The 24,851-nt window shown below is 41.6% G+C and overlaps 1 protein-coding gene across 3 annotated transcripts in view; it reads right to left on the minus strand.

Moving 5' to 3' along the window:
• ATAD1 (ATPase family AAA domain containing 1) overlaps positions 1-24,851 on the minus strand; it is a 73,766-nt gene that overhangs the window by 29,990 nt on the left and 18,925 nt on the right. Inside the window, exons 1-4 of one of the 3 annotated variants that reach the window (XM_042961250.1) lie at positions 22,652-22,729; positions 18,893-19,064; positions 5,893-5,991; positions 3,594-3,714 (exon numbers count right to left, since the gene is read on the minus strand). In XM_042961250.1, coding sequence (XP_042817184.1) covers positions 3,594-3,714; positions 5,893-5,991; positions 18,893-19,054 — 382 coding nt within the window. In that variant the 5' untranslated portion in view covers positions 19,055-19,064; positions 22,652-22,729. Of the gene's footprint in view, positions 1-3,593; positions 3,715-5,892; positions 5,992-18,892; positions 19,065-19,898; positions 20,709-22,651; positions 22,730-24,851 lie in introns of those variants that run through there. The other 2 variants (XM_007079258.3, XM_015536261.2) reach the window with 2 other exon arrangements.

A 24,851-nucleotide genomic window follows, 5' to 3' on the forward strand; every position in this document is an offset into this window, starting at 1 on the left:
TACGGGGTGACTGCAGATGCCTGAATTATTACGACATTTATTATTTTGATCATACAATTTAATATGGAATGCAGATCCACAAACTTTTATATGCATATTATTTGAATCTTAGGGTTTTCTGAGCAAACTTCTGATGCAAAAGTCCTCGTATCTTGTTGACTGTGCTGCTACCGCACACCTCACAAACCGAGGCAAGTGTCCTTAGAATGTCCTCTTTGATTCCAAGTATTCGTTCACCACTTTGAGTCCTCTATTCCTGATAGTTTCGTTTTGGCACTCCTTAGCAGGATTAAGTTTTTCCTATATTTTCCTTCAGGAATTACAATTAGTGTTATTAATTAGGCAGCTTTTTTACAGTTTTGTTTTGTTTGTTTACAGAGTATGAAACTCAACATGCGTTGAAAGCTTTGGGATTTCATCATCTTCCGGAGGACAGACATGACGGGGAGGTGCACGTATGAGCAGGGAGTGTTCACTTCCCGACTCGGGTGGTAGCTATGGAGGTGTCAGCTTTCCAGTCACCCACTTGGCTGCTTTATCCCCACTTCTGCACGTTGCTTCACTAAGACTCACGTTGTCTCACCTGGCATGTTATCGAGTCTAGCAGTAACACTGTTTGAAGGGCCATCTTCTCTACATCCTTTGTGGGATGAACACTACCCTGTTCGTTCTTAGGAAGAGTGATACACGAATGGTCCCACGATGAATGCGAGGCATCCGGCTTCAGTTATTAGTTTTGCAGTCTTTTAACTAGTTTTTTTTGAGCTCAGTCTGGTACTTTTACAACCATTTTCAACAAAACGAAAAACTACGATTATTACCTTCATGCTTTGCAGAGACTAAAAATTCAAACCCCTCTTTAACGTGGATGTTTTAGTAAGGGCTTTACTTCGTAAGTACTACATGCAAATAAAAAATTTAGGGTGAGGAAGAAAAGAAGAATTGGGACAAAAGATCTAAATTTGAAATAATCCTGATTAGTGACAAGTATATTACCTTATTAGTAACCAACTTTTTTCTTTTTTGAACTAGTTTATTGACTTTCAAGCTTTAATAAAAAAAAATTGTCCAAATGGTGGAAAAGTAAGTATCTGTAAAAACTGAGTCTATTTAAATACAAAGTACTCAAGGAGGTGGAGGGAGGGATGGAGGCCTTTATGGCCCCAGAAAAATCACTTCTCAAAATATATTTTTCCTAAGTTACCTACATTTTCAAGAACATCACAACATGGAACATGATAAAATTCACAAACATAAAATTTATGCGCTAAAATAATGATTACCGAAGCTAGAGTTTAGCGAGAACTGTTTGTATTCACAGGAATTTTAAATGTAAATTTCTAAACATTTGGAAGAAAACACGGTTATTTTTTTAATGCAACCATGAACATTTTATGGCATGTCCTTGTGACCACTTGGTGGCATGACAGCTGCCAACTTTCTACCTTCACGTGATTGGCTGATCTCGTGTGCTACTATGGAAGACATTCTCAAATCATCCTCGCGTAGTCTGTAAGGCAGTGCGGACTTTTAGCCCCGACAGCAATGAACTGTCCAGGGATAACATAAAATTGGCAATAAAACAACGACTCTAACCTATGTAACCTATTTCCAGTTCAAAAATGGAACAAACTACGGTATACAACCGATTTTACGTTCTGCTTCTGTCTGCTAACATCCAATTTATGTTGAGGGTCAAAAAGTAAATCAATGGCTTTTCAAATTTTGTTCCTGATAAAAAACTTTCCAAAAATGCAAGGCTGAAAAGGCTCAAACAGTATAACTTTAGATTACATAATCAAGAGCTAGTCAGGTAACTTAAAAATTTTGAAATACACACAGAAACCACTTCTAGTTTTGGACAATGCTCTCAAAGAAGCACCAGATATACACGTAACTTTGAGGTATCCCATTGTAATTTGGTGTCTGCTGTGTTAATTGACTGGGGCTTTAAACCAAGTGCGACTGGTACAGCGACCCAATTACCCGGGCTAGGCGTCGCTGACGAGGGCTGGAGCTTTCCCGAACAGCACAGAAAACGCATCTTACTTTTCTCCCATCCAACTACTAACTGGGCCCCATCCTGCATCTGACTTTTCTAGATTCACAAATTAAGAAACTAGGAGATGACAACTCACACAAGGTCTTTCTTGTTCAAACTACCAACCAGCCGGAAGAGGGTAAAGAACTAAATAAGCCAACTTGTACTTTACTCTTTGATCTTGGCTCAGATAAATCATCTGCAATTTTCTTCTGGGGAAAAAATTTTTAAAAACACAATAAACTAAATGCTTTTTGTTAGGGGGGAAAAAAGGAAGTATTGTTGTTTCAGAAAATAAAACGAAATACCTAATGAACAGTTTTGCTGTTCTAGTTAATGAAAAGAACACGTCATCATCACCCTCTATTTACCAGGAGTAAAAATTACCTACTTCGTGAAAGTGTACAGGTATCGGCTTCAATTACTTTTGAAATATAAATTGATGCATTTTGATAGAACTGCAAAATTAATAAGATGACAAGCAACCATAACTTACACACAGCACTATGTTGATATTTCTAAAGATCTTTTTTTTTTAATGTGTCTAATAATTTGGTTTCAGCCTCGAAGAGCAATGGAAAAGTAAACCTGTCTAGTGTGAGGAATACCCGAAAGGGCAGTTTCCACTCTTTCCGCTGCTGTAGCGTCTGTATGGGAAAGCCACGGTAACACGTGTATTTATCTCACTGCCAACGGTCACCAAAGCTCCATCTGAATCACCTTCCATAACACTTAGACGTGATTCATATTTGAGTGGACAACAATAAAAGCATTACACGTAAGGAAGGAGTTGTAAGCGTTTCCAATTCTTGAGTTCTGAGGTGTTTAAAATCATCGCTAACTAGGAATAAGGAAGTTTCCCTTAAAAATAAGTAGCATTTAGGGGCGCCTGGGCGGCTTGGTCGGTTAAGCGTCCAACTTCGGCTCAGGTCGTGATCTCACGGTCTGTGAGTTCAAGCCCCGGGTCGGGCTCTGTGCTGACAGCTCAGAGCCTGGAGCCTGTTTCGGATTCCGAGTCTCCCTCTCTCTCTGCCCCTCCCCTGTTCATGCTCTGTCTCTGTCTCAAAAGTAAAAACGTTAAAAAAAAAAATTAAAAAAAAAAAAAAGTAGCATTTAATTTCTAGTTCACCTGTACTCCAGTACTTCTTCTAAAAAACCACTGCAATCCAAAAATAATGAAGATTACTAGGAGGAAAAAACAACATCGCTAAATTATGAGACAACAAAAAGAGTTCTTACTTTGAAAACAAAAGAACCCATACCATGACTTCAGATTTTTTAATTTCAATTTTCCCAATTTTTATTTACTTGGAAGTAATGAGTTTGCAATAAAGGGATTATTTTGACATGTAATCACAGGGAAAAAGTTTTACCTAAATTTGGGAAGCTGAAGAATGAGCAATTATTTTAAAACTACTATTTATAAAACAGCTCACTGGATCTCAGTATTCTCTTCAACATCCGACCTCAGCGATACCAGTTCTATAATGGCAGAAAGTTTCAATGTTTCCTACATTTTTAATACTTTAGCAAATGTAAACTTTTACCATACCCTTCGGAGGCTGCAGAAGCCTGGAATTTTCAAACAAATGCTTCTTTTTGATGGGTAAGATGACTGTGTCTTTCAGATCCGTAATGACATCATCCAGACCTGCTATATCACTCCAAGTAACCTGATAAAAGGTAAGGTCAACATGAATTTCACAACTTACATATATTCAATGAAGTTAAAAGGAAAAAAAAAAAAAACAAAATGGCAAACCTTAATCTGATAATTATATGTAAATGATAAAAGATTAATATATAATACTAGTAAAGACTTTTTACAGCAATACTGAAATTATTTAATTACCATGAAATTACAAAAAGGAATTAATCATCAACTACCTACTATTAAAAGCACTAGGCCCAGGACTCAAAACTCTACAGGGATCTAATAAGCTGAATTCACTCCGTGTAAGAGGAAGGAATACTCTGCCAAGAAGCTGGAGAACCAGCTCAGACAGAGAACTCAGCGCTAGCTGATGGGGAAAAGCTTACCAGCAGTGTCCCTGATTCATATAGGGTGCTATCAAACACAACAGGTAGACATTTTGGAAATAGGTTCATGCAACACTGGACTTCTGAATTTTATTAATCAAAAATAAAACTTTCAAAACAGAACTTTCATCTTTGTAAACAGGGGATATATACTGTCAAAATAAGCACAGCTTGTGTATTTTAAAACCTTCTGACTCACCTTCAAAAATGGGGACGGAGGGCGCCTGGGTGGCTCAGTCGGTTAAGCATCTGACTTTGGCTCAGGTCATGATCTCATGGTTCATGGGTTCGAGCCCCACATCGGGCGCTATGCTGACAGCTCAGAGTCTGGAGCCTGCTTTGGATTCTATGTCTCCCTCTCTCCCTGCCCCTCCCCTGCTTGTGCTCTGTTTCTCAAAAATAAATAAATGTAAAAAAAAAAAAAAAATTTTTTTTTTTTAAATGGGGACGGGGTGAAGGGGGGAGAGGAGAAAAAAACAAACTGAAAAAACCTAGGGGGAAAAAAAAAATCAATCTTGCTCTAACCTGGCAGAGTAAAGAGGCTGAAGGTGGGGTGAGTCAGAAGCCATATTTACAAGAAATTTACTTTCACTACAACTTAAAAAAAAAAAAAAGGGTGAAAAACCACAGCCAAATCTGAAAAAAAAAAAAAAAAAAATAGCACCTACTTTCACTATAACAAAAAAGAGAGTCTGTTAGTACAGCCTTACTCAGAAATGAACACAGAGACAAAAAGTCCCACTGTAAATTTATAAATTAAATTGAAATGGAGGATTAACTCTGGGGACATGTATCGATCTCTGTGCACACAGATACTAACAGACATTGAAGACTTTTATTTCCTAGATTTGGAGATAGGAATACCATACTTATTCTATTCTATTTATTTATATCTGTCGTACAAAACCTATTTATACCTGCTGTTATCAAATATTCACATAGGATTTTAGAGTTTATATATTACATTAATCTGATCCTCCAATAATCCTTTTGAAGTAGGTACAGCAGGTATCACACCATCCCTGGATTACACGAGGGGACTGACACTCAAAGAGGAAACAATTTGCCAAGGCCATGAATGGAAAAAATTAGAATTCAGAATCTTGTGTTGCCTACCGTATCTTAATATGAACATCTACATTTAAACTCCAAATCAAATATCCACATAACTTAAAGCAGTACGTTTTATATGCCACAAAGGTGAATATATAGAAGAACAAGTTTATCTAAACAAGTGTGTGCCAAAAAAGGTTAACACGGCAGGCCTCAGGCTGTTGTCCTTAGAAAGGCCTACCTGCAAGGCTGGCCTTCGGTTGCAGTATGGGGGCTTAAATTTCGGGAGAATTCCTTCATTCCCTAATAAGAAAACCTCGCTGTGCAAACAAAATGGTTTACGGGGGACATGTGTTTCTCCTCTGAACGTCTAGAATTTTGGTAGATGTTGGGATGGGGGGTCTACATGACCAGTCCCAATTAAAATCCTGGGAGTCTCTACTGAGCTTCCCTGGTGGACACGGCACTTCACACTTGTCCTCACAACCTGCTGCTGAAGGAATTAAGTGAAGCCCGTATGACTTCACTGGGAGAAAGCTCTTGGAAGCCTGTGCTTGATTTCTTCCAGACTTCACTCCAGGCCCCTTTTCTTGCTCATTTTGCCTCGTATCCTTTTGCTGTACTCAGTCACATCCGTGAGCACAAAACTATGCCAGATCCTGTGACTCCTCTTAGAGGATCATCAAATATGTTCGTCTTCAGGACCCGACACAAAATGCCAGACCCAAACGATCTTAAATAAGATTAAAGATACGTACGTGCATGTTAAGAGGGTCTACGAGATGAGCTGCAATACTCATTTCATATTCTGAAAGCTTCACATTTTTCACACCAATCTGTTTCATTAATTTTTCTGCCTAGAACAAAAAAACAAGCAACTTCCTTTAGTCTGGTATTTGGGTCCTGGCACTTCAAAAGAGATTATCTGTGAAGTCTAAAGAGCCATGAACAGACATGCAAGAATTTTCCAGGGAAATTCTAGGCCCCTTGACCTCCTCTTTCCCCAATGTAAGCTTGTAGGTAAAGACAAAAGGGGAGTGTCTAACTGCACAGAAACCAGGGCAATTTAAACCAGCTCCTAGGAAATGAGAAAATTAGGGCACATGATTGAGGAGATACACATAGGGCCTTGCACTGCTCCAATGAGATTCTAGGGTCCAACTTGATGTCCTTTCAAGTAAGACCATCATGACAGGTGCAGGTGAAACCTCCAGATGAGAGCAGAGCAGTTAAACATTTAAAAAATGGACAACTGGAGTTTCTTTTCTTAAATCAAGTTTCTGAAAACAGATGCTTAACTTCCTTCAAATTACCCAGTTATCGACACCAGGTGCCCACGGCAATCAAACTCCAAATTGTTCGAAGATGCTGTCCTTTTTGGTTAAAGCCAATTCTTGGGACTCGGCAACCAGAGATAATAATTCCTAAATTCGAAATGATGGGGCGCCTGGGTGGCTCAGTGGGTTAAATGTCCGACTTGTGGTATCAGCTCAGGTAGTGATGCTGTGGTTGTGGGATTGAGCCCTAAATTAGGCTCCGTGCTCAGCTCGGAGCCTGCTTGGGATTCTCTTTCTCTGTCTCTCTCTCTCTCTCTCTCTCTCTCAGCTCCTCCCCTGTGAGCACTCGCATTCTCTCTCTCTCTCAAAAAATAAACACTTAAAAAAATAAATAAATTGTAAGTATATTTGCATATATATTTTTAGAGCTGGACAAGACTAACCTGAAACCTACGAGCTCTAGCAATACAACAAAGATTTCAATTAAAATTAAAATCAATAATAATCACAGACATTTACTGAATGGGCCAAACCATACGCCAAAATACTGTAAATGGATTAGCTCACTGAATCCCCCGAGCGAGCCTATGGGGTAGGTACAATTTCTCCCCACCACAGAAAAGGAAATTAAAGTTTAGCTCAGATGAAATAATCTGCCTCAGGTTCAAGTCAGCAAATGGAAGAGACGACAGACACATGCAGGCAGCCCCACTCCAGAGCCCACCCTCTAACCACCTCCCAATGACCCTACTTCCCCCAATTATAACGGGGCTTTGTGAGCACTGAGGAGTCTTAAAAAGACTGCAGAAAACACATTCAAATTTCAATTAAATGAACATACTTAAAAGTGCTCTGATAAATACCTGTTTTTGTTCCATTTTCCTAAAATGCTTTAAAAATATATTGTATACTTTGTTTATTTTTAAGCAGGCTGCAGTCCAACTTGGGTCCTGAATTCACCACCCTGAGATCAAGAGTCACATGCTCCACCAAGTGAACCAGCCAGGCGCCCCTAAAATACTTTTGATTTTGTAAGATCTTGCTTTGGTCAGGGGGTATGGCTGCTCTAGAAGGAAATGCATCTCACACAGCACTATAGTTACAGACTGCTCAGAGCATAGGATAAATGTGGATAAAGTAGGATAAATCATATCCTAGTAATGTAGCATTTTTAAAATAAATAACCACATCGTTTTCCTATTTAGCCCTCCCACCCCCCCCCCCCACCCCCGCCGGTAAAATTACCAAATCAATGGAGAAAACAGCCTTTTCCAGGTTTTTTAATCTCTTTCTTGTAAATATCTTCTCTTTCGCTGATTTTAAATCTTTTGTGTCAGGTATGAAAGGTATCCTATTTTAGCCTCTGTAATAACATCAATTATTCTTTTCCATTATGCTTCTATAAATGTGCAGCCATCCCACATGTGTTCTTTTTAGGCTATGCTGTAAAACAAAAGTTTCCACCAGGGGTGACTCTGCCCCCCAGGGGACATCTGGCAAGGTCTGGGAATACTTCTGGCTGTCACGACCTTGCGGGGAGGGTGCTCTTGGTATGTAGTCAGCAGAGACAGGAATGCTGCTTAACATTCTGAAAGACACAGTACAGCCTGCCCCTCCCCAATTATCTGGCCCCAAATGTCAACAGTGCCGAGTTGAGGCATCCTGCTCTTTCGCCATTAGCTAGCTGCTCTTAAAATTTTACTCTAGGTCACAAATGCTTCTTGCTTTAAACAAACTTTATTTACGTTTGGGATTTCCTAAGTAAAAATGATCAACTATGTTGTTTATGTTATAGAAATAGAAAATGCCGTGGTCAAATTTACCTAAAATCTTTCCCCCCATATAAGCAGTCCCATTTAACAATGTCTTCAGGTTGCATTAACAACACTGACAGAAAACAAAATTAATGTTTATGGGGCAAAACTCATTTTCATTTCCTTACCATCAGCCCGTACAACCATCCTGAGAGGTAGCTATTACTATGCTCGTTTTTCAGATGAGGAACTCAAGAGTCAGAGAAATCAGAAGAATTGCCAAGATTATGAGCTAGGAGTTGGCATTACCAGAGTTCAAACCCTGATCTGTCTAATTCCAAAGCTGTTCTACTGAAACACTAATATTCCTCATCTGCGAGACCAGAACGTGGTTAACAAATAAATAAAATAAAGTACCCCTAAACACATCAAACTGTCTTCCAGAAGAAGTTATCCAACTGTTTCTAGCTTTGACAACTTTAAGTGAGCCCGTTTCTAAAATGTTTTACCAAGAAAAACAAAATGATTGTACTCTAAAAATGGCTTATGTTCATGAACTGCTTTATCACTTACAGCTCAATGACAATCGTATTTTCTAGTTACCAACTTTTGCTTGGTTTTTAAGTGAATCTCTCCAAGTAGTTGTCACTCTGTGGAGGAAAAATGGTAGGTGAGGGGTTGAAGGGAGTCAGAGGTAGGAGGGAAACTTACGTATTATTGTATAGTCATCTCTTTAACTGTTTCATAGTATTTTTATCCTTTCATGCTATTTCATTTTTTTCCTCCATGTAAACTATTAAGAAGATTAAGATTAACAAGATTAAGAAGTGGAGTAGGAAATAGTGAACTATTTTTGCCTAGAATGGGAAAGGAGGAAATGGAGAGAAGGAGTAGCAGAAAAGAAACGTTTCATTAGTTTCTGAAAGATTTGTAAAATTGGTTGTTCTTTTGGGAGATTAATTTTAGAAAATTAGAGAGAGCATTAACAAGGGTGAAAAACCAGAGGTAGGTTAACTGATTAAACTTAGGTCTGTTTATTAAAGTCACAGCTAAAGTACTCTGATTTAAGTGCGGACAGAGGAAGTCACTGACAGACAGAAAGCTCACAACACTACATTTCCACGGGAAACGGCAAAGAGTCTGAATAATTATATTTTAGATGTAATCTCTTATACACTTGTATTAAAATTCTTGAAAGCACCCTTTTCTAGACTAACATGGAGACAAGTCGTCTCCCCTCTCACGGTCAGTCTCTGGACGTCCTAAGAAGAGTGGGCTTCCTGCCCTCCACCGCACCTGCGTGTGAACAACACTGCGGACCCCCCGCCCCGAGTATCCCTCTCTCGGGAGCTCTTTCCTCAGCATTTCCACCTTGGCCAGTCAGGCAACACCAACTGTTTACTCCTGACCTCCTATCTCAATGTACTGGCTGCTCTTACAAATACCTGGCAGTTGAGGGGCACTTGGGTGGCTCAGCGGATTAAGGATCCAACTCTTCGTTTCTGCTCAGGTCATGATCTTGCAGTTCATGGGTTCGAGCGTCAAGTCCAGTTCTGCGTGGACAAACGGGGAACCTGCTTGGGATTCTCTGTCTCTCCCTTTCTCTCTGCCCCTCCCCTGCTTGTGCTCTCTCTCTCTCTCTCAAAATAAATAAACTTAAAAAAAAAAAATACCTGGCACTTGAGAGTTCCAGTTTTGTTTTTTTTTTAAGGTTTCAGTGTATCATTCCTTCACAAAATATTTCAGCTATTATTTCTTTCAAAATAACTAAAAGTTTTGAAGACTAAAGTACAATGACAGGACTAAAAATAAGAAGACATTAACTTATCTAAGGTCACAGTCCACAACCTTCAGGTGTATGAAGAATTCTCAGTAGTGAATCTTCCCTGGCCTTTGACAAACTACAATCTCAGAAATATTATACAGTGTAATTCTTCAGAAGTATGACATAGTCTCAGAACAGGTCAAGCATTGTTATTCCTCCTGTACTTGGACAGCATACCCAGAGGGTTCCTTCTTCTACGCCCCAATTATCCCGACCCACCCTTTCATCACACAGACCTATCAAAACTCTTCCACTACATCTAAATACAATCCAAGCAGCAGCCGCGGGCCCAGGAAATCCCTGTCCATTCCGTACAAACGGTCTCCTCTCTCATTGCCAATTAAATATTCCACATTTCACCAAGCTGGGACGTTTTCCTGGCTTCAGGCTAGAAATTATCTACAAATATCGTGTTTAATTCAAACATTAAGACTACTTCTGGGTTACTGTTCCCGATGCGAATGTACCTACATCATGTTACCTTTCTTTCAACTATAACCGTACTACCTTTAAACTCGCACGAGGCCCGCTGATTAAGGTAGCCTCCAAATGTTGCCTAGGCTGTTAAATTCAGTGCTCTTCCTTTGTGACTGAGGAAGTCATACCTTCCTCCTCCCCCCCCAGTCACACCTGATCTCTGCCCTCAAGGTGTGCTCCTAATTCTCTAATTCCTTTCTGTACTCCCACTTAATTACCCCCCACCTGGCAACACTGCACTTCCTAAATGGCCTGGACCGCAGGTCATTATTTCAACAATGTCTTCCGTTGAACCTTAGCACACCCCTTACACTTGTACCGGTCAGGGTCAGTCCTGTTCTCGGTGCTGGCTCCGCACCACCACTCAGTTTATCTGCTACCGAGATGCTGAGAAACGCCCAAGAAGTTAAGAAAAACAAAACAACTGAATTCCCGATAAACTCATGCTTCCTTCAACTACGCCCTAATGTTCATAACCCACAATTTCTCTCATGAAACACGGATCACGTATTTACCTGAGCAGGTCCGAAACCTCCATTCCCGTTTAGTTGTAACATCGCCCCACTTCACTGAGAGCAAATGAACTCGACCTTAAAAGGTTCTCGTGACCACTGATCCCGACCCCTCTGGGACCCACCTCCATCCTCTTTGGCAGCAACTCTCCACCTCCTCCTTCTGCGTTAGTCTTTTCCCTTTCCTTCTTTACCTGTCCGCCAGCAAACTCTGGAACGACCACATTCTTTTACTTTAAATGCTGCTTGCTGTCCCCAGTGAATGGAAAGCACTCTACATTTATGGACCACTTTTTCTGATCACATTCTCCATATTCTCCTTTCCTCCTGGATCACTCTATGACACAACATTCACAACCAATTCTCTTTTGCAACCTTCTCTTCCTTTGGTTTTGAGGACTTGACCAAAGGATTTTTCAGACAGTGGGAGACAAATGTGAGGAGGGGCTTATTTAAAGTTACATTCAACACCCACTGACTTCCCCCAATTAGTTCTGTGATTTCAGAATGTAGGCCTTCCAGTTCCAATTGACTGCCACAATGAACGACTTCTACAGTGTGCGCTGTTTTGTCTATTTCAGGTGTGTTGGGATGGGAAAGACTAGTACCAGCACCTTACATTATCCTGGTTTTATTACTACTCCTCTGGCCATTTTTTGGGTGTTATTAATAATTGGGTAGATGTTAAAAAAAAAAGCCTTTAGAATTTACAGGTGAGGCAAAAGAACCATAGAGCATGTGCTCTATAAATATTTGTTACACGAATAAATTCAAGTCGTTAATCTACGGAAGAGATTATTGTAAATGGTACCAAGTAAAAATCGAATTTTACTCCCTCTCATATAGAACCAACTGTCCAAGTGTCAGTTATTGGTTCATCCTTTCTCCAATAATCTACGTACAAAGCAGAGCCAGTCCTTTCATACATCAATTTCCCACAGCATGCCTAGGTCTGTTTCTCGACTCCACTCTGCTGAATTTGCCAATCCACCCCTGTACCAATAACATACTGTCTTAATAACTGTAGCTTTGTGAAAAGTTTTGATATAAATTAGGGCAAATTCTCCCTCCCCCAATATACATCTTGTTTTCAAGAGTGTTTTGCCTATATCTCAACTTTTATTCCTCCATAAAAATTTTAGAAAAAAAATACAACAAAAAAAGCCTGTCAGTATTTTTTCACTGGCATTGCATTGAAGTGTAGCTTTCAATCATTTTGTAATTTTCATTAAAAATGTGTTGTACAGGAGCCTGGGTGGCTCAGTCGGTTGAACGTCTGACTTCGGCTCAGGTCATGGTCTTGCAGTTTGTGAGTTCAATCCCCATGTCAGGCTCTGTGCTGATGGCTCAGCACCTGGAACGTGTTTTGGATCTTCAGGTTCTGTGTCTCCTCTCTCTGCCCTCTCCCTGGCTCGCACTCCATCTCTTTCTCTCAAAGATAAATGTTAAAAAATAATGTGCTGTACAACTTGTGCTTGTCAGTTATTATGTATTTTTTTAATGTTTATTTTTGAGAGACAGAGACAGAGAGAGGGAGAGAGAGGGAGGGAGGGAGGATGGGTGGGGGAGGGGCAGAGAAAAGGAGACAGGATCTGTGCTGGCAGAAGAGAGCCCAGTGCAGGGCTCAAACCCCCAAACTGTGAGATTATGACTTGGGCTGAAGTCAGACACTTCCATTGACTGAGCCACCCAGGCGCCCAGTTATTGTGTATTTTTGATACTACTGTAAACACTATCTTTATAAAGCTGCATTTTCAAACTGCGGTGGGTACACAGAAATAGTTGATTTTTGTATACTAATTTTATATCCAGCGGCCCTTAAATTCTTATTAATCCTGACAGCTTTGCTACAGATGTTGTTTACTTTCTATGTAGATTATTGTATTATCTGTGTTTAATGACTGTTTAATTTTTTCTCTTCCAATCCTTCTATCTCTTGTTTTTTCTTGATTTATGCATCATTAACAGTAAAATGTTACACAGAAGTGATGACAACAGGCTCCCTTGACTTGCTCCTAATCATAAAGGAAATGCTTTCAACTATTTACCATGAAGTATGTTTTCTATAGTAAATTCACTGCATCAGGCTAAAGACATTATCTTCTATTCCTAAGATACTAAGAGCTTTTTACTAAGAGCTTTTCTAAAAAGAATGAATATTTAATTTTAACAAAGGCTTTTTCTGCATTTGAGATAATCACAGTTTTATCCTTTAATCTGTTATTATAGAATAAATATATTTATTCCTCAAATGAAGCCAGCCTTAAATTCCTGGAATAAATCGTACTGGTCATAATATGTTACCTTTTTTTTTTTTATACACTGCTAAATTCAACTTGCTAATATTTTAAGGTTTTTCTATTCATTTACAATCGAGATCAAGCCTGTGACAAGTTTTAGAATTGTTATTATGCTGCCCTCAGAGTTTGCATCAGGTTGTTATTATAAATTTATTCTTTATATGTTTCTAGAATTTACCAGTAAAACTTGATGGGCCTGGAGTAATCTTTATCAAAATATGTGTCCAATATTACTTCATAGGTATGAGACTAAGTATCCACGTTTTCTAATCCTACCTTCCTTTGAGAGAGAGCGCATGCAAGTGGCGGGGCGGGGGGGGGGGGGGAGGGCAAGGGGATGAGAGAGGATCCTAAGCAGGATCCACAGCCGGTGTGGAGCCCAATGCGGGGCTCGATGCCACCACCATGAGATCAGGACCTGAGCTGGAATCAAGAGGCCTGACGCTTAACTGAGCCACCCAGGTGGCCCTCGTCACCTAATGTTTAAAAAAAGTTTATTTATCTATTTTGAGAAAGAGAGAGTGAGAGTGCACGTGCAAAGGGAGGGACGGAGAATCTGAAGCAGGCTCCGTGTCCCGCACAGACCCTGACACTGGGCCCTATCCCACAAACCATGGGATCCTGACCCGAGCCGGAATCAAGAGTCAGAGGCTAAAACAACTGAGCCGCCCACATGCCCGTCGTCTTCTAATTCTTAAGTCAGTCACGGAAATAAGTATTTTTCTAAGAGTCTGTCTAGGTTTTTACACTTATTGGCGATTATTTACTTTCCTTATTTTTAACGTCTGCAGCATCGTCATTATGTTTCCTTCATCATTCCTAGTAATATTTATTGGTGGCTTCATTCTTTTTTCATGATTGGTTTTACAAACCTGTCAAAAATTTTTGTATTTTCAAATAACTAACATATTGGCTTCACTGACTTTCTTTACTCTGTATTAATTTTCTGTATTTTTATTCACTCTTCTATTGTATATTCATTTCTTATTAATTTGTCTTACCTTGACTATTCCCATTTTTTCATTATTTGTGGGTTTATGTTGAAAATCTTTTCTTGAGCTTAAGTTGGAGATTTAATTAATCTTCTCCCTTCTTTTGTAACAAACACTTAAGACTATAAATCTCTGAGTACCATTTAATACATGACGTTTAATTCAATTATAAATATTTTCTAATTTGTATTATATTTCCTTTCACTGAGGAGATCTTCAGAGATGTTTCTTACTTTCCAAGCGTACTGGGGGGCACCTGGGTGGCTCAGCCGGTTAAGCATCCGACTTCTGCTCAGGTCATGATCTTGCAGTTTGTGAGTTCGAGCTCCACGTCGGGCTCTGTGCTGACAGCTCGGAGCTTGGAGCCCATTTCAGACTCTGTCTCCCTTTCTCTCTGCCCCTCCACGCCCCCTTCATGCTCTGTCTCTCTCTCCTTCAAAAAAAAAAAAAAAAGTCCAAGCGTCCTGGGTATTTACTGACCTTCCTGTTCTGCACTGGAGCGGGGGGATGTAACAAGCACGCTACCAGTACCACGAAGCCCGATGTCTGCTGTACAATGCGGCAACCGTCCAATTTTGTAAATCCTACATGAGTGCCTTGGATATGTACGCTGCGTTTGTCTGATGCACAATATGCTATACATGGCCACTAGATAAGCTGCTACTTACTTAAATCTGCTATATCCTTACAGATTTTTAAAAATGTTTCATCTGACCACATCAAAATAGAAAAGCTTCTGCACATCATAAAGGGAAGCAATCAACAAAACTAAAAGACAATCTACTGAATGAGAGAGGTATTTGCAAATGACAGATCCGATAAAGGGTTAGTATCCAAATTATATAAAGAACTTATATAATTTGGGGCGTCTGGGTGGCTCAGTCAGTCAAGCATCTGACCTCAGCTCAGGTCATGATCTTGCGGTTCGTGAGTTTGAGCCCCCCATTAGGCTCTGTGCTTACGGTTAGGAGCCTGGAGCCTGCTTTGAACTCTTTGTCTCCCTCTCTCTCTGCCCCTCTCCCATTTGCTCACTCTCTCGCTCTCTCTCTCAAAAATTAACATTAAAAAAAAAAAAAGATATTACACAATTCAACATCAAAAAACCCAAATAATCATCACAGACATTTCTCCAAAGACATCCAGATGGCCAACAGACACATGAAAAGATGCTCAATGTCACTCACCATCAGGGAAATGCAAATCAAAACCACAATATCACCTCACATCTGTCAACGGCTAAAATAAAAAACACAAGAAACAACAAGTGTTGGCAAGAATGCAGAGCAAACGGAACACTCACACTGTTGGTGGGAGTGCAAACTGGTGTAGCCACTGTGGAAGACAGTATGGAGGTACCCCCAAAAAATTAAGACTAGAATTACCATACGATCCAGTAATTCCACTACTGGGTACTTACCCACAGAATAAAAACACTAATGCAAAAAGATACATGCACCCCTATGTGTACTGCAGCATTGTTTACAAGGGCCAAATTATGGAAGCAGCCCAAGTGTCCATCAATAGATGAATGGATAAAGAAGATGTGGTCTAGATACACAATAGATTACTCAGCTGTCAAAACGAATGAAATCTTGCCATTTGTGACAACATGGATGGATGTATAGGGTATAATGTTACGTGAATAAGTCAATCAGAGAAAGACAAACACCATATGTGGAATTTAAGAAACAAAACAAACGAACAGAGAAAAAGGAGGCAAACAAAAATATAGACTCTTAACTATAGAGGAGAAACTGACAGTTACCAGAAAGGAGGTGGGGGCAGGGAATAGGTAAGACAGGTGAAGGGGAATTAAGAGTATACTGATCATGATGAGCACTGAGAAATGTATAGAATTGACCAACCACTGTATTTTGCACCTGAAGCTAATGTAACACTGTGTGTTGACAGTTTGGAATTAAAACAAAACAAAGCAAAAAAACTTTTCATCTACCAATTACTGAAAGCAATGTTAAAAACCTTTCACCATGATGATGGATATGTTATTTCTCCTTATAGTTCGATCAGTTTTTTGCTTTATATATTTTGAGGCTGCATTAATAGATGCACACGAATACAGAAATGTTCTATTTCTTGTTGAACAGAACGTTTAATCATTCCATAATGAACCTTGTTTTCTCTAATATTTTTGCCTTAAAGTTTATTTTTGTTCACCCAGCTTTCTCTTTGTATTTGTATGGTATATGCATTTTCCATCACTTTATTCTCAACAACTTTCTGTATCTACAATTTCTACGTGGCACTTCAACCAGTGTATGTCTTAAATTTCTCTTTTTAAACCATCTCACATCTTTATCTTTAGGTGAATTACCAGAGGGTATAGTCTTTTGGAGTCAAAGATTTATGGGACTGTTGTCTCTTGGATACCCTACCTTGGAATAGGCCTGTGCTTTGTGTCCTGAGCTCCTCTAGGCCATAAAAAGAGAAGTTCAAATTCAGTGGGTTCAGCAAATTCTCCTCCAACGTGAAAGCTGGCCATCAAAGCTCATCATATCTTTTCCGATCTTTGCCTTCAGTTTTTTAGCTGAATTTCTTACTTTCTTGCTAGCTCATGAATACCTTTAAGATGATTTTAGAAAATATTTTATCTAGATCGTTTAGTTGTTCTCAGCAGAAAGGTGAGTCCGGGTATCTAGTTACCCTAACTGACCTATTCATTCTCCACTGGCTTCACTTCATCTCCCCATTCCCTAGATGAAGGCTGACTCTTTGGCCTACTATTCATGGTGTTTGATAGCATCTCCTTTAGAGATCTCATTGCTCCCAATAGTCATCCGCATCTATCACAGTGACAACTACATGAAAAACTCTCAACAAAGTTTGAACATATAAATCCTGATGGTGGTAGGAGGAAGATGGAGGAGTGGTTTGGGGAAACCCCACAAATGATACGTTTTTACAAGAATCACCCTGGGGCCCACTGCATCCAGTGAGACTCACTTCTCTAAGGAGTCCGACTACTTACGAGCATCTCATGGATGCTCTGAGGACTGATCTTTCCTCCAAGATGTACACCTACAACTGTAACTGCTGGATGAACATTTTCCCCAGGATTCCTACCACCAATACAAACTCAATATGCCCAAATCAAGTATCATCTTCCCACAAATGTGCCCTAGCTACTAGTTTCTAAACCTCTATGAAACACACTCGGAGTCTCCGAGGACTCTAGACAAATCTTGGATTCATTTGTAAAATGTCCTTTTTCTTTTCCCATATAATCACGAAGTCCTTCCAGCATTCTTTTTTTTTTTTTTTTTTTAAGTGAGGCGGGTGGTGGTGGTTGAGCATCCGACTCTGGTTTCAGCTCAGGTCATGATCTTGAGGTTCATGGGATCAGGCCCTGTGGCAGGCTCTGTACTGAAAACACTGAGCCTGCTTGGGTTTCTTCTCTCTCTCCTCTCTCTCTGCCCCTCTCCCTCCCCCTCTCAAAATAAAATAAACTTTAAAAGATAGTCACATCTCTGATTTTAAAAATTCTGAAAATGATACGACCTGTTAACACTGTGACCTCAGACTGAAGTGGGCTTTCATAGTGTAGGCGGCGGGAAAAGCTGCACTTCAGCTGACACGAGGATATACTTAGTTACACAGACACACGGGCGCGCGTGCACACACACACACATACCTGGCGATGGTCAGACATCTCAAAGAGTGACAAAATGACTGATATCATGACATAATTGAGACCTCGAGTCAACTATTTTGTAATCAAATTTAGGGAACAAACTCATACCTGTTCGAACTGCTTTTCAGTTACAAACACTAAGCAGTGTTCGTGACACTGATTCTTGCCGATTTACAAACTATGCGCAGCGCCGTGAGGCAGTCATCTATCCACATCCCGGGTTGCCACACTAGCCCCGAGCATTTTAAAAGAACAAGATTTATTCATCTTTTACCCTTGGCACCAAGAATCTGCTAGGAGCTCAGTAAATGTTTACTGAGTTCACCAGTCACAACTCACAGAAGGAATCTAAAAATTGACGAACAGGAGGAACATCTTGCCCTCAAACAGCAAGAAAAATTTGAGAGGCTCCTTGAGGGTTTTACTTTTTTGACTGAGAATAGACACCAAAGCAAATATATCATCCTAATAAGGAAATGACCACAAGAGGCAATAACAGAAAAAAATTAAAAACTACTACTTATACTAATAACATTTAACAATTTTTAAATTAGAAATCAGAGTAGTTTGCAAGTGTGAGATCGCAGCTTATCAGTATTATCCACATTTCAAATGTCATGCAAAACAAATTGTATACCATTACTAAAGATAAATTGTTTTTCTTCAGTCTGTTGACAAATTTTACCTAGACTCCCTCATTCATTAGCTGACAAAAACCTTCTAATGAACATGTTCACAACAAAACGCTGGAATGTCTTTATTCTTCATCATTTTTTTATTCTGGTAAGTTACTAACAGAGTTGGAAAGTTGAGAAGCGAGCACTTTTTTAAGAAACAATGAAATTAAATATGATGTGCAAACACATTTTCACACGGCGAACCTCTCAGTGTACAATTCTACTATACCCCTTGTTTTACGGCCAAACCGCAGCTAGCTGCAAGGAAAGTGACCCTCAGACATCTCACTCGTACCTGTTTCTGAGCTTCCACTTTCTGCTTTCTGGTGGGATCGATTGCATCTACCATCCATTTGATTGTGAAGTATGTCACTGCACCAAATATTGTCAAACGGAAAATTAAACCAACAACTTCATTCCGACTCAAGGGACGAGAAAAGGCTTCAGCATGTACCATCTTGATTAACCTTAAAACACAAACAGAAATGTCACTAGGTAATAACTACATTGATTAAAACTGGGAGACTGAGATGTAGTTCACCCTCAGCAGGAAAAACTTAGTCAAATTCAACAATATCTACCTTAAAGGGTTTATTTTGAGGGAAAATGAATTTTCAAATGTTCAACACACACATTTTAAGCTCTCTTTGGAAAATGAAGGCACATATTAAAACACTGAAGATTTATTATACTTTTTAATGAATTTTCCTAAAAGCTCACAGAATTTAAGCAGACAATAACTCTAGATGAAAAATGCATTCAATATCTTAAAGTATTTATTTACTCTTTTAAACAGCTTTTAAATAACCACTTCAGAAAATGCAGAGATACACTGACTATAACACTAACCCAACTGAAGAAGGCAGCCCATTACTAGTGTGAAAAGAATTTCTTCTAAGTGCAATGGACAGCAGGTGATTTCTGAGTGAAATTAAAACCGTGAACAGACTTGCTTCTCCCTCAGACTTACTTTTTTTAATTTAATTTTTTTAATTTACATCCAAGTTAGTTAGCATATAGTGAACAATGATTTCAGGAGTAGATTCCTTAGAGCTCCTTACCCATTTAGCCCATTCCCCCTCCCACGCACGACCCCTCCAGCAACCCTCAGTTTGTTCTCCATATTTAAGAGTCAGACTTACTTCTAAAGGTTTTCAAGGCCTGCTTAAATTTAAACATGACATTTTCTCTATTAATAAGTGACGTTAAATTTTTTGAGGCATCCTATCGTTTCCAACAACCCAGCTAAATATGAAGCAATACATTCAAACATTTTTGAGCCACAAGATTATAGTACTCACCCAAGAGAGGAAAAAAGGAGGCAACATGCCTGCTTTGACATGCATCTCTGAGCAGCTAGATCAGTCCCGTACAGGCTTGCAGAAGGCATGCACGTGCCTATCAAAGGCAGTAACTACCCAGAAAACTAAGGCTGTTAGGGGATGATTTGACTATCACATTTTGCAAAATAGGATCTCGGCTTCGAACAATGTCATTAGTTTCTCATAGCGCAGGACCGTGCTGAGTGCTATGCTATACGAATAAGAGAGGGGGAGGCAGAGGGAGAGAATATATTCTGCTCTCAGGTGAAAAGGAGTAAGTGAGACTTTGCACAGGCAGCTCAGCAACAGGTGAAAATCAGGAACCGCAAAGATTACCATCCATGGTCTTTTCTCCTCTAACATCAGGTTTGCCTTCTCACGCCTACTACCCAGTTAAAGACCTTCGCTGCCCTCCCCTGGGATAGCTCCGACAATTCCCCAAAGCTTTTCCTTTACTAACAGGATTTCCAAGCATTCAAGGCATCCTAACCTAGCCCCAAAGAGGAACTTCTCACCCCTTCTGTAGCTGGAGGCACTGGTACCAGAAAACGCTACGTGTATTTTCCCTCTACAGTATTTGCCTGGTGCCCCAGATGGGCCAGTTCTCCCCCTTTATCCAGGATCAGTCAAATTCTACCCACACCTCAAAGCCTTCAGATCACATTGATATCCTGTATTATTCATGTGGCCCCATTATTGAGCTTATATAATGCCTAGCCTACTCAACCAGAATTCAACTCCTTATAAAAAGGGATTGATAATCTTCTCCACATGAGAGGCTACTCAGTAATTATCTGTTCAAAAGATAAACTCTGACTGCAGAAAAACTTCCCACTCTATCATTCCAACAAAACCACTGCCAGACTTTTGAACGATTTCCAAAACAGAAAGTCAAGGGTTCCACGTGTCTCCATCACTAGGGGCCATTTACTTCACAGCAGCACATCATTAACTTCAACTGACTTAACAAAATAATTGAAAGCCTTCATTTCAGATGAAGAAACTTTGACCTAGGGACATTAAGTGATTTGAGTCAAACCATAAAGCGCCTCCTGAACATGAATATATATATAATGCCTACTATATACTGGCATACGATAATGGCTAAGAGACAATGACTTTGCTCAAGGAACACACAGTCCAGTTATTAATTATATTTTTATAAACGGAGCTAGGGAGGAGCCACCTAATTAAAATCTCTCATGTAACAAACTGAAGTGTGCTTTCATCCGTCAGCACGGACTCCTAAAGAGGAGTTAACAGCACTCCACTTCTGATAAGAGGAAAATTGACCGAGCTAACCTTCATTCCAACAGGGTCCATTTGAAAATGCAGTTGGAACCTGTGGAATCATTGTGTGGGGATATTATTCATACAGGAAAATAAGCCAGTAGGCAAAAATCAAGGTCTTATTAGCCTAATCTATGAAAACTAGTGACAGCTGAATAAAAGGATTCCATTTATTGAAAAGTTTGGGTTGCCGGTGATGAAACCGCCATCTGCTGGATGTTCGCCGAACTGCACGAACAACTAGGGCGATTTTCAGTACATCCCAGACATCGAGACAATGCCACTTTCGAATCCTACAGGGAGTATCATGACATAAAACCTGGTAGCTACACATATTCCTGAATTTAAGTTAGTGCCTGTCGTACTCTAGACCTATGGCCACCCCTAAAACAGTAGTCCGTCTTTTACAATGACTTTGAAATCCTGAAATGAAACAGAAACTTCTACTTGTAGGTTGAAACTGTATATACTTTATTGTACACTCATCTATCATTCATACGACATTGATACACCTGCAATGTTAAGGCCGTTGCAGGAGCCGTGCCACGACAGCAGAAAACACAACCAAAGCTCCATTTGCCTACAACAGTAGGGCATGGGTTTCAATCGTGTATAGACGTTAGCGACGAACCAAATGCACACACAAATATGTACATAAACAAACAGTATTACGTGCAACTAAGAAAGAAACCCAAACGCTGCCAATTCGCAGTTATCTGTTAGGCAAACGTGATCCCAGGGAGTTTCACTTAAGAGAGTTCTCCGTTTCAGGGCAGCAAACTTTTGGAAATCGGACCACCTCGTCACTAAGCAATCGACTGACAGCTGAGGGGCCGAGGGTAGAGTGTTTCGGTCCTATTGCACCGCGGGGTTGCAGAAAGTTTTTCTCAACCCCGGAGTCCCAGTTTCGCAGGCAACAAGGCCCCAGGAACACAGCCTGTGACAATGCCTGCCAACCTTCACATAAAGGACGCGTTATTACGGACAGCACCATCCTCTGCGAAAGCGAGCCCTGGCCCGAAGAACCGCCTCCGCCTCTGCACTAGGTGGTGGCAGCGCCGGGCCGACAGTCAGACCCGGCTCCCTCCGGCCGCCTCCGCCCAGGATCCCCCGGTGCCGAGGTCGCCCGGGACGCCCCCAAGCCCCCGCAGCGCCCCAGCTGCCTACACAGGTCCCCTCGCAAGTGGCATCAGTCAGAGGGGTAGCGCTAGCGGGAGACCTAAGGGCCTAGGCCGGGCCGGAAGCCAAGGCGAGGCCCGGGACGCCCTTGGAGGTTAATCCGCGGGATACCAAGGGCTGCGGGACGCCGGAGGGGCGGCACCGAGGTGGGGCGTGGGAGGAGGGCGCGATGACCTCTCCTGCTCGGCTTCCCGGAGGCCAGCCGGTCCCCAAGGGGGCTCCGCGGGAGCCCGCGCCCGTCCCACGAGGACCCCGCTACTCACCCCAGGGCGGACACTGAGGCAGCAGAAGCCCTCAGCCAGCCTCACACAGGAAGGAAACGCCGCCTGGGAGAGAATGCTTCCGGCGGGAACCGTGACCCGCCCCCTCGCACGGAGCATGCGCCACCCCGGGCCGACGGCGAGAAGGGAGCGCGTTTCCGGCTCTCAGGAATGGCGGGGGGCCGCGGACGGGAGAGCGCTCGTCCCGCAAGATCTCTCTTGCCCTCTGCGGGACTGAGGCGCCCTCTGCGGGACTGAGGCTTCCCGCGAAGCGGGTGTGTCCGCTTGCAGCCCTCGCTCAGGCTCCGGGTTTAGCTGCGGAGTCTCAGAGGTACGATAGGGGAAGGCGCTGATCGCAGAAGGACCCTGCCCAGCTCGCGGGCTCCGGGTGCGACACTGACACATCGGGGAGCCTTCCTCATAGTGCCAGGAAATGCCCGGTGTCTCCGCAGACTTCTTCCCTGACTCCTCCTCGATCCTAACTCCCGCCCTTAGCCCCTCACCCCACGTGAGGCCGCTGTTCCGTCTGTCCTTTAGCCAAAGCGCTGACGCGCATGGCCACCCCCCGCCCCTCACCATCTGCCTTTCAGTTTCTCGGGTGAGCTCACCCTCCTCCCCCGTCTCCGCGCGCTGACAAACACCTGGGGGTGGCGCCTGAAAATCCTGCAAAACAACTTTGCAGCCCACCCAGGCAGGACCGGTATTCGGAGCAGAATAGGTTATCTGGTACCAGGTTTTGCATTTCGGTGACTTCCCTTTTTCTTCTACACCTTCCCCTTTCCAGAATGAGAGACGTGACACCAGAGGTCCCCAGGGAGCAAGGCCCGCGCCTCCTGAAAACACACAGGCTACCAGGGGGCAAGATGACATTAGCCACTGTTTCCAGATACTTCCTTCAGATAGAGGAGGTGAGACTACGAAGCAGTGAGACGGTTGCTCTCTACCCTCCTCTTTCTGCTTTGGCCATCGTCTCTGATATCTGAAATTCTGCAGCCTGATAGTAAAAGTTAGTGTATGCCACCCTTGTTACAAGCGTGTGATGCTGGGGTGAGGAAAGTCGCTGCAGTATATTGAAAGCCTACTAAGTATCAGGCTGTAGGCTTCAGTGTGCTTCAAATCCATAATTTAAATTCCTCAAAAAACCCAGTCCTCTGAAGTAGCCATTGCTTTCTCTGTTTTTATAGATGAGCAGATTTTGAGGCTTGGGGAAAGAAACTTTCCCAAGTTCCTGTACCTAATTGGCAAATTTCGCTGGAACCAAGTCTGTCTAATTCACACCCTACGCTTTACACTTTCTCTTTGAGATAGTAGTTTCATCCCAGTTATGTTTTAACGTTTAGCTGAGAGAAGACTATGAAATGACAAGATCATAAGGCTTTAAAGGGTGAGGATGAGGTGGCAGGGATATGTAAATATTTTAAAACTGTGCTTGGGTTCAATGGCAATTAGGATGGAATTTAATACTCAATGATATGAAGATAGGTTTGGGAGGGCTAGACTCATTAGAGAGGAGATAGAACTTTGGGAAGAACAGGATGATGATGAGACCTGGACGATGTTTACAAAGAAACAAAAAACAAACAACACAAAAACCCACAAACCCAAACCCCAAAACCATGGTTGCTCAGCAGTCTTGGCAGAGGCTCTCTACTGGTTCCCTAGGATTATCCTCTGTCTGAGTCAATCTGAGCTTGGATGCTCCTGGAACATGCATTGCCAGAGCTAAAAGGCAGAGAATACTGAAGGAAAGAACTTTAGGTGTCCCACTAGAGTAGTCACGCTCTCCAGTAAAGAAAAGGAGCTGCGAAGTTCAAGATGGTCATGGATTTCCATCCTTCACGGAATGAAAATGCACCGAGTAAAGACCTCACCTGCCTTATGCTAAGGATCAGGGTGACCAGTCTACTCAGCCTGTCTGGCACCAAGAGGGTTTTTGGAACTTAGGACTTTGATTGCCGAAACAGAGGAAGTCTCAGGCAAACCATGAAGCGTTGGTCCCCTCTTGGGGACACCTTAAATGAATTCTAGAATGAAGGGGAGCTCCCAACGTGATTGTCTCTAGTCTCAATTCACCTGGAGGATTGTACAGGAAGTTGTTGGATAAAGCAGCCAAGACGGGTGCTAAAGAGTCGACATGCCCCCAAATCAATGCTGCTGCTCATTCCTTTTCCAGTCCTTTGGCTGGACACCAAGTATCTACACA

The sequence above is a fragment of the Panthera tigris genome, chromosome D2, assembly GCF_018350195.1.
Source record: "Panthera tigris isolate Pti1 chromosome D2, P.tigris_Pti1_mat1.1, whole genome shotgun sequence".
Lineage (NCBI taxonomy): Eukaryota > Metazoa > Chordata > Mammalia > Carnivora > Felidae > Panthera > Panthera tigris.